This window comes from Somniosus microcephalus, chromosome 15 (assembly GCF_052327205.1).
Source record: "Somniosus microcephalus isolate GS21.2 chromosome 15, FLI_Smic_1.0, whole genome shotgun sequence".
In the NCBI taxonomy this organism is placed as follows: Eukaryota; Metazoa; Chordata; class Chondrichthyes; order Squaliformes; family Somniosidae; genus Somniosus; species Somniosus microcephalus.
Genome location: NC_141001.1, coordinates 47262701 through 47273906, shown reverse-complemented (window position 1 = coordinate 47273906; position 11206 = coordinate 47262701). Strand labels below are relative to the sequence as shown.

Here is an 11206-nt window from a genome sequence, read left to right as displayed (position 1 = left end):
ACCATCGGGAACATCCTTCCTACATCTAGTCTGTCTACTCCTGTTAGAATTTTATAAGTTTCAATGAGATCCCCTCTCATTCTTCTAAACTCCAGCGAGTATAAGCCCAATTGACCCAATCTCTCCTCATACGTCATACCTGCCATCCCAGGTATCAGCCTGGTGAATCTTCACTGCACTCCCTCCATGGCAAGAACATCCTTCCTCAGATAAGGCGACCAAAACTGCACACAATACTCAAGATGTGGTCTCACCAAGGCCCTGTATAACTGCAGCAAGACATCCTTGCTCCTGTACTCGAATCCTCTCGCTACGAAGGCCAACATACCATTTGCCTTCTTAACCGCCTGCTGCACCTGCATGCTTACCTTCAGCGACTGGTGCACAAGGACACCGTTTTTAATTGTTTTGCTGACCTGCGATGCTGCTTTTAATGAATTATCCCTAGATCCCTTTGCTCTTCTACCCCATTCAGTTTCTTATTTTCTAAGGTGTGTGTGATGTTCCTACCAAAGAGCATCGCCTCACATTTATCTATGTTAAAGTTAATTTGCTACTTAACTGCCCAGTCTTCAAGTTTTCTAATGTCATCTTGTATTACGTTGCATTCTTTCTCAGTGTTAGCTACACTCCTCAGTGTTAGATATAGACCTATTTCCCTGTAGTATTTCCTGACTTGCAAACTGGAGGAGGTAGCAAGTACTTTTACTTTTACAGGTGTTTTGTTTATCATTTTGTTTCCGTCCATTCTCCCCTGAAGGTGCTGATGCTTGCTGGGGTACAGTTCTATAGCACTGGTAACCCTCCATGACAATTTCATGGTGGAGCAGAGGGAGAGAAGCATAATATAGTACATAATTTTCTTAATAATTGAAGGAGCAGCGGATCTATGCTGGCTTGAGAACTGAAGAAGATTACAGACGTAGGAGGGATTTGAAAAAAAGGATGAGGATTTTGAAATTAATATAGTGGAGGATAGGGAGTCAGTGAGAATGGAAGAAAAGTGCGGTATTTAATGCAGGATAGAATGAGCTGCTGAGTTCTGGGTGAGTTGGTGGGTGTGGAGTGGAGCTGGGAAGATTATCGTTACTCCTGTAAAATACAGGAATCCTGTAGATATGAGTCTGAAGAGAGTAGCGTACTGCCAGCAAATTTAAAGGGTCTGGATTCTCAAAGCAAATCAACAGCAAGAGCTGCATAGATAATAATAATATGCTTTATTGTTAAATGCCAGGTAAAAAAAATTATACAAATCAATTTCAGAATTAACGTTTCAAATTAAATTCTTTCTTCAACAAGAGATGTAAAAAAGCTCTTAGTGGTGTGTGTTATCTCAAACTACAATTGACAGCTGAATGTACCATGAACCACAGGAATGTTTTATTTAAAAATATTTATTGCATATTAACAGCTGCAGTGCTATTTGGTAAGAGATAATGGACATATTCAACGGTCACAATGCGCTTCGTCAAAAGAACGATTCCTAACTTTGCAACAGAAGGGATGAAACAATTAAGAGTATATAGTACAATGAGCCATATTTTTCAAATAATTAGCCACCTTAGCTAGCATCATGGTGCAAGCTCTGCATTAATACTCTGGATTTGATTAGCAAGAAGCCAGAGTCTGATGGGTGGGGAGGTAGAATTATAATTTTTTTAAATGTTTCTCCTCCTCTCCAGAAGGTGCTAACTGTTCTTTGGGGTACAGCTCCACAGGAAATCCAGTTCATTTCAGACAGTGCATGACATAAGAATTTGCTGCCTTCTATGCAGTATAATGCAGGGCGGGTACATTATATTGGAAATAAATCAGTGGGACCACATACTCATTAAAAAAAAAACTTTTACAGGGGATTTTAAGTGGGGATTTATTTTGTTTTTTTTGGCGAGGGTGATATGTTTTCGTAATGCAACTGATATTAATGAGTTGCACTTTGACAAAGAAAAGCTTTAAAAAAAATAAAAGGACGGTGCCTTTTTAAGACATGAAACCTGACCATCTTTCAGTGGCTCTGAAACAGTTATCAATACACTTAAGCCTGTACCCGGCCCCTCACCAGTGTACTGCAGGACCATAGGGGCACTTGGGTATCGGGGGTTGTGGACTATACATGGCATCCTGCACTCTGGATTGGCCCAATGCGTTGTTTCATCCCTACTGTTGAGACACACTATTAAAAGAAAGCTTTGCACTACTCCGAGGGACTCTAATCAGACAGACATAAACAAAAGCAGTCAGCTGTCCAGACATCAGTACAGAACAATAAATATATTTGCAATAATACAAAGAACCTCAAATACATTGAAGCTAAAAAATAAACTAGCAGAAACGTATCTGTAAGCCTAGCTTACCCACAGCAAACAAACACAAACAGAAAATCCTATCAACAGGTCAAAAAATCTAAAGTACGTACAGCGATTAAGAAGTGATTGTAAAAATAAAATAAAAAATTAGTGCTTTAAGAAATGATTGCAACAGCAATTAAAATACATAATATTTACAGGGAGCTTTGAGCTATTTTTATTTAGCAATTTATATATTTTTAAAGGTACAGTTATTGTGAACTTTAAGCAGTGGGGGGCAGTGACACCTGCCAGCGTTAATCCAAATGCCACATGGCCTGACCTTTTCTCGGCAGTCGATTGACCTCTTGTGGTTCATACAATCCAGTTTTCTTGGAAATCCTTCAAAAATGTTAAAGGCATTTATATGTAAAAGTGTCTGCAAACGTCACCGGCCTTAATGTGAATTTATTTTGTGACCCCCCCCAGTTTTCTCCCCTCCTGAAGGTGTTGACTGTGGGCTGGGACAGTTACACGGGTGCCAGGTGTCCTTTGGTGCCTCACCCAAGTGGCCGTTCCTCATCCGCAAGCCCAGACATCATCAATTAAAATCACCCCGTTAAGGGGTGATGGAGAAAATATGGAACATGTGTGGTAGGGGCACAATGTGAAATTCGCACCAGGAATAAGATGTGCAGATATTAGGGAAGCTATCAGTCAGTGCGTTCCAGTGTAATCTGCATCAGTCTGTAGTTCAGTTACATGGGCCCATCCATTTTAATGAGAAAGTACCACAGGAAGGAACGCCTATGTAGAGGTGAATTCTGGATTGTTGAGGAAGAGCAGGTTTTCTTCCTGCACTGCCTTCCCCCTCCTTTTCTCAGCTCATTTCCTGATGGTGCTGTCTCCTTCACTCGGATCCAGTTCCACAGGCACCAGCTGTCCTCCAGTACCTTGCCCAAGTGGTCAGAGTTCATGTATGAGGCTAGACAGTGAGTGGCTTAGCCATGGAGGGTATTACAGCTAAGCCTGATCCTGTCTTCAACTGATGTCTATACACAAGCACTTTCCAGCAGAATCACTGGATAACGATCAGGAATGGGAACCGTGGCTGATGATTCCCTTCCCTGAGTCAAACTGTAGCGTCCTTACTGCTAAGATTAGCATACTGTGGAATCGAAATCGGGACCTTCTGGTCTGTAGTTTCTCACACTCAACCAGGTCACTAGCTCCCAAGTAAGATTATTAAAAAGGGGATTAACAAATTCTTTGTTATAACAAAGGAAAGCTAAAGCTAATCCATTCTGATTCAGTAACAGTCACATTATATGCACTGGATACAGTATCGCGCGAGCTATTACACTCCTAATAACTGACGTGTCCTTTCTTTCAAAATACCATTTACATTAGAGAATATTTACAACAGTCACTCTAGACAGTGGTTAACATTCAGAGATCCCAGATTCTCTGGAAGGGAGGTTAAAATCCAATCATCCAAACAGGATTTATGGAATCTGTTTTACAGGCACATTGGGAAACAGAACCTGGGCCTTGCATGAAGACACTTTTCTCGCTGGTTGGTTTAAGCAGTAATGTAAATTAGGCGAATGGTCAATTCTTTTCTTAACCTTTTCCCCCCTCAGTAATTTAATGACTGTTTTTGTGATTTTTTGTGCTTATTGAGGCGAGGGAGGTTAGTGCTGGGGAATCGGAACACTTTCTATGTTGGCAACCCAGTATCAGCATCAAGTTCTCCAAGGTGAGGTGGAGCAGAGATACATCTGGATTAAAGCTCCCTCTAGTCTGCTGCAACAATGTACCTCAGCCTCCATCTCAGAAGAGCACCCCATACAGCGACAGTGTGACATTTCTACATCTCCTACAGCAGCCAGTCTGCGGTCTCCACAACTTGGGGCACTTTGTATTCTGGGTCCATGTCTTGGATTCGGATTGCCCCAAACTCATTTCACATAGAACCTTTACAGCCCACAGACAGAGCAGCTTCAGCCCGATTTGAATGCAGGTCCCAGAGGTGAAAGGACAGTGTCTAACCAACTACACCACCCAGTCTCTATGCCAGTACATTACGATATAACTATCTTTGTGTGTGTGTGTGTATAGATTATCAGACACTGCTGATTAAAGCTCTATTAACCATATTTTAAAAACAGTAATTTAAATGTGTTCTTGCCCCAAATTAACTTAACCGGTCACCTCTGGCTTGCGATTCTCCTTACAATGTTGGGACATTAAAGTTTCTTGACTAATGTTTGACATTTCTTGGTTTGGTCCAATTTTAGGGGGATTTGTGTTGAACATTGACTCCAATATCCCCTTCCCCATCCTAAACGAAGAATCATTCCATTGTTATTGCATCTTCATCTTACACCCCTCAACTGATTGACAGGTCCAGTGTAAACAGTTAAATGGTGATAAAATTCTGCTACTCTTCCTGCCACTTTAAAACTATTTTTTCTCCCCATCTTTCCTGAAGGTGCTGATACGTTTCCACCGCTACCTATCTCAAGTACCCATTCTTCATATCTGATCCTAGACAGTGATCGTTAGCAGGCTATTCAACTGTATAGAGCATCATAGCCAAGCTCAATCCTGCTCTCAACTAACACCCCAGCACTTGGCACTAGGTAGCAAGCCCCATCTGATTATCCTCTTTGCAGCTCATGGACGCTGAGGAAGTTGTAACATCCCAGCTGAGATTAGCTGGCACATCACAAACCGGGTATCAGACCTTATCATCCTTGGGATATTCCTGGTCTGTGTGGCTCAGTTTCATACTAGATGGTGTATTTGGTCCAGAACTTCCTCAGAGCTGCCTCTGCTATAATTTAGCTGGAAGTGTGGTAGAAACCCCGTTAATGCTCGTAAACAGGGATCTACCTCACCTCCAACAAAGTTGCTGCAGAGAAGCAAGAGCAGTTCTGAGGAAACTCCGGGACTTTAAGTACCAAGTCATCAGGGGAACTAAACTTAGCCAGGAGCCACAGTCAGCTTTACTGAAATAGCAAACACATTCTAGATGAGTGGCTTATACACCAGTGCAGCTTATATTTTAGATTTTACAGCAATGACTTACTATAAATATGTTGGGTTAAGGATGTCACAATACTGTAATATACAAAGATACTGTCAGATGTAGTACAGTACCCCTAATATTTGTATCAGCTTGCATTGTGCTAATATTACTGAAACATTGTGGGGCATATCAGAAGGTGTTACAGGGAGGGCGTGGGGTATAGAAAACAATGTTACTCCAAGGTCTATCAGATAGCGTTAAAGTGTAGGATATATCAAAGAGTGTTACTGCCAGGAGCACAAGGTATATGGTGAGAAGTATATCGGAGAGGGGTGTGGGTAATATTGGAAATTGTTACAGCATGGGATTCATTTGATAAAGTTCATGGCAAGGTCTGTGGGGTATATCAGAAAGTGTTTCAGTGAGGGTCAGGATATATCAGAATGCTCCATGGTAGCTGTTTTCACAGAGACATGATTTGGGACAGCGGGATTCCTCCTGTACCATTAAAGTGCCGGGGAGAGTCAGGGGATATTTACACTTTGTAACATTTTAAACTTTTTTTCCCCCAGTCTTTTTATTTTTCTGGTGTGAATTTTGTGCTCATCAAGGCGAGGGATGTTAGTGTTGGAGAATGGAACTCTTTTAATTTTAATGACCTCGGGTCAGCATCCTACATCTGAGGTCAGTATAACATGGGTTAGATGCTGAATAAAGCTCCCTCTTACCTGTCCAACAAGGTGTCTCAGCCCCAACCTTAGAAGAGTGGTCACTATTGCACCAGTGTAACATATTTCTGTTGTGTATGTACCTTTAAGAGAAGAACTGATTCTATACTGCAGTACCGGCAGTGACCACCCCTGTATATAAAGCCATAGCAGGCTTCTGTACTTCAGTCTTGAATTACTCTCTGTTCAGTAAATACCTGTTTTATTGTTCTCCTGCAGTCTGAGTATTATTGATCCTCGGACACTACAATTTCCATGACTCACACCAGCCATTCTGTGACCAATTAGGGATGAATTAGGGGCAGTTTAATGCTATGATCCCCTGCGCCTGGATTGAAATTGCCCAAATTTATTTCAATAGAACCATCCCAGCCAGCAGACTGAGACTTTCATCCCATTGGTTTGAATCTGGGTTCAAGAGGTGAAAGGCCATTGTCTAATCCTCTCTGCCACCCAGTTCCCAATTTGCTTGGTCTTCCTTTGAGTACTCGTGCCCAAAATGCCATTAAGCAGAGTGGTGCTAAAGCCTGTACTTTTTATGACATCTGTATTCGCTGCAAGGATTACTGCAACTTGTAACATTCTGCACAATTCTCAATCTCTAAATTTGAGATGGGTCTCCTTCCATAAATTTAATACAAATAAGTTTTCTTGTTTTTAAGACGATAAGCTAGAAATAATTACATGCTCGAATGAGTGATGTAACCCGTGACAACCCTGGAGGTCGATGCTGTCACCAAACACACCACAGTATGAATGCATTGCATTGTCAATATAAGTGACTCAATCTTGCAGAACAATCTAAATTATAGCAGTGTACTGGTACCTTCAGAGACAAACCCGTGGCATGGTCGACTTAACTATATACAAATATGGAAGGATTTAAATCATTTCAACTTTTTCCCTGTAACCCTTTTCAGCCCAAAGGTATTATTTTCTCGTGGGGACTGGGTCAGCAGTCGTGAGTGGCATTTTTCAATCCCTCCATTAAGTTAGTTGCCTGACTACTGTAAGACTATCAGCCAGTAATTTATATGGACCTGTTTACTGACTGACTGAAATCCAGACTAGCATCCATTACTCCATCCCTACTCCATTGATCCCAGTGCACAATGCATTGGTAACACCCATTTCCCCACACACGTGCGGACAGCTAACCAATACACGCTGTTCTTATTTCTTTGTCAAATTTCCCTCCATCCTCATCTCCTTGAGTTACTGATTCTTGTAGGACTATGCGTCCGCAGGTGCCAATAACGCTTCCAGTACCTCAGTCAAGTGCCCATTCTTTATATGTGAGCCTAGACAGTGAATGTTGACAAGCAACTTTACTGTGAAAGTCATCACAGCTCATCTGGATCCTGTCCACACATGGACTTTCGAACAGGGCGGTCCACTGGATAGTGAGCAGGAGCAGCAACTTTTGGCTGATTTTTCTTCCCTTGTTCAGGGCACTGCAACTAATTATAGCACTCCAAATGCAGCTGTGGCAGAGATCAATGCAAACTATTTTTAATACCAACATGCGGACCATTTTTAATTTTGTGTGATGGTTGGACTGGGTAGGGTTAATGGCGCCATCTGCTAGTTATACAACCTTTATACTGTTACTCCGATTTAGTGCATAGCTAGGCAAATTTGGTTTTAATGCTGCAATTTCAAAGTGTACACTTCTTAAAGTCAAAATCTACAGAAGCTCTAGAATCCATTTGGTCTGAGCCGCCAAGCAGCACAAAATCTTTTTCTTTGACTACCTTTTTTTTTTACTAAACTTTGTTTTTTACAACAGCCTGTACTGCACAGAGTATTTCATCCCAACATTTATTTGTAGGAAACAGAAAATTTCCCTCCCTCCCCCCCCCCAAAGTGTAAAAGCTCCTGTCCCAGCAGGAAGGTGAAGTGCAGGCTGCGGGTGTGTGATGTGTAGAACTTTTCAATCACACCAACATCTCCTTTGGTCATTCTGAATAGCTACGTTGTCCTGGGCCAGAAAAGATTCCTCGCTGATGGTGTATCTTTTCTAGAGGAGAGCTAGTGGTCCGTCTCACCAGGGAGTCCCTTCCTGTTCAATTGCAGACTCGGTAGAAATGGAAGCTGTATTGTGTGAAGGTCTCTCCTGCGGAGGTGCTCTCACTGTTGCACGTAGCCTGGCTCTGCTGAGAGGAGGAGATAATGTTGTAGCCTGGTCTGCACCATAAAATCACAGCAATGTGCAAGGAATACAAGACTATAGCTGAGCGTGTGTCACATACATGGCAGTGTGTTATGTACAGAGTAACAGGGAGCTGGTAGCGTGCCCAACTGTGTTCTCCAGTACTGACCCTGCTGGATATTATCAGTAGGAGGGCCAGAAGACAGCCAAGCCATTAAGGGCACATCCTGGGTGCCCACTAGCCCCACGTTGCCAGAAACTCCAGCACCTGCCAGCTTTTGGTGCTGAGTGGTGCCCAGGCCCTCCACACGGAGATCCCATCCTGTGCCCTCTTTGACCCCATGTGTTAGGTTTTAAAAGTATTTAACCATCTTTGGTGGTCCAGACCATTTCCCTGGTCTGGATACCCTCACCCCTGGTGGGCCCACTTGCACCATTCTGGATGCCAATATTCTTCATTTGACAGCAGCGACACCCAGTGAGTTCCTTGACCCAGCCCCTGGCTGGTCTTGTAAGGGGAAGTGGAAGCTGAATGGATTTCCCATGGGATTGGGACCCTTTTTCTGAGCCATTCTGCCAGACTCCCATTGGAATGCCCAAGGAAATTCAACCCCAGGTTAACAAAAAGCTGGAACTGATTTATACTTGGGATAACAGGGGCCTAGGAATGTCCTGGATATGTACAGGATAACAGAACTGGGTTTTATATTAAAGGTAACAGGGAGTGTGTTATATTTAGGATAGCAGGGAGCTGGAAGTGTTTTATATTTAGGATAACAAAGCAGGGAGTGTTTTATATATAGGATAACCGGGAGTTGGGAATGTGTTATGTAAAGGATAAGGGAGCTGGGACTGTGAAATATACAGGATAAACTTGTGCAGGGAGTGTTTTATATTTAGAATATCAGGGAACTGGATTATGTTAGATACAAGATAATGGAGCTGGGACTGCTTTACATCCAGATAACAGAGAGTTGGGAAAATTTTATATCCAGGATAACAGGGAGCTGGGTGTGTGTTATACAGAAAGAACATGCAACTTTCACAACTTTGGGAAATCCCAAAGAGCTTCACAGACAATGAATTAGTTCTGAAGTGTAGTCACTGTTGTAATGTAGGGAAGCACAACAACCAAACTGTGCACAGCAATGTCCCACTTGCACCATTCTGTTTTAGTGATGTTGGTTGAAGGATAAATGCTGGCCAGGACAGCAGAATTTCCCTGTTCCTCTTCGAATAGTGACATGGGATGTTTTACATCCACCTAGGAGGGCAGACGGGGCCTTGGTTTAGCATCACATCTAAAAGCAAACCCTTAGTACTGCACTGAACTTCGGCCTAGATTATATGCTCAAGTCCTGGAGCCCCTGACTCAGGGGTGAGAGTACTACCAATGAGCCAAGAACGACACCTTACATATACAGGATAACGGAGCTGGAAGTGTTTTATGTTTAGAATAACAGGGAGCTTGAAGTGTGTTATATACAATATAACGAAGCTGGGAGTGTTTACATACTGGATTATAGGGAGTTGGGAATGTATCATATATAAAGAAGTGTGGCAGATAGAGTAACAGAAGGTTGGGAGTGTGTTATACTCGTGTAACGAAATGGGAAGTGTTTTACATATAGCATAACACTGAGCTGGGCTTGTTATAAAAAGGATTAAAGGGTAATGTGAGTATGTTATACACAGGATAACAGAGATCTGGAGGTGTTTTAGATATAGGGTAACCAGGAGCTGAATGTGTGTTATATACAGGGAGCTGGAGCTGCTATATTTAAGTAACATTGGTACAATGATGGGAAGTGGGACTCTACCTGCAGTTCTCTATACATTGAGCTCCTGATTTCGATATTGGCACTGTGGCTGTTGTGAAGTGGAGGCCAAGTTTCGCCACAGTAAGAGGAAAACAAACTGATAGGACCAAGAGTTTTGTTTTGGAGGCCCTTTTATTTGGTGTTTTTAAGTTGAAATAATACAGCTTCATTTCAGCATTCCCTCACCATCTTTTACTGGAGAGCAAGAAAAGGAGAGGGAACTGCACTGAATCCCAGCTGTGTCAACATTCCGCAGACTGTGAACGGAGGTCCAGAGGCTCATGGAGCAGCATGAGGGCCACAGACGAAGGGGTAGATTGGGTGGCACAGGGGGCCACACTATATTATGAGTACTGTAATATTAAACCAAGCCAACTCGCATGTCTTCCACGTGAATCAAACCGGATTGTCGTTGGGCTATTTGATACAAGGAAACTTATAAATTGCTTTGGGAAGATATTGTAATTGAGTTACAATTTATGGCACTGATCAAAAATTACATTTCCCACAGGATCAATATTTTATGTATTTAAGAAGGAAAACTGAAAGGAAACTCGCAAATGTGAAATTAAAAAAATCATCAGAGCAATGTGTTGGTACCAGCACAAGGTGCCACCTGGTGGTTGAACTTGGGTTCCTGCACATTATCCCTGACACTGGTGAGTTCCTGGTCTCGGTCATGTCATTGTGTAGGGGAAGGGGGCACTTAGCGGAGATCAAGTGCTTTCCCACAGGGAGGGACGAAGATTGGAGGTAGAGTCATCCCGAGATGCTCTACTGAACTTCCTAGAAGCTGGCTGTAGATTGGCACTGGTCTGGGAGACTTGGGATTCAATCACCCATCTGCTCTTGGGTGGTTCAATGAAACCCAGTCAGAGAAAAGTGAAAATTTGTGGCAATTGTTTGTTGCCAACTTGTTCTAGATGGCCTGAAGGATACTGTGTGTGTATTGGGCAAGTTTACCAGAGGTAGCTATTTTTGTGTCTTTTGAAAATTTAATGGCACATTGAGCAAACACAACAGCAGCTCTAGTTAGTAATGTCACCAAGAATTCCCTTCAATCTTTCCCATTATATCAATGATCCTTCCAACCACCAAGGTTAAGATAAACCTGGAAATAGTGATGAGGTGATACTAAGCTTGAGTTTTAAAGGCCTGTTGAGTGTAGGAGGAGGGAAGAGTTGCAG

At 42.5% G+C, this 11206-nt stretch overlaps 1 protein-coding gene across 1 annotated transcript in view; it reads right to left on the bottom strand.

Moving 5' to 3' along the window:
- Positions 1–7911: 7911 nt before the first annotated feature.
- The window catches only part of myrf (myelin regulatory factor), a 326052-nt gene continuing 322757 nt past the window's right edge, over positions 7912–11206 (bottom strand). Inside the window, exon 29 of the mRNA XM_086008505.1 lies at positions 7912–8203. Coding sequence (XP_085864631.1) covers positions 8114–8203 — 90 coding nt within the window. The 3' untranslated portion in view covers positions 7912–8113. The remainder of the gene's footprint in view (positions 8204–11206) is intronic.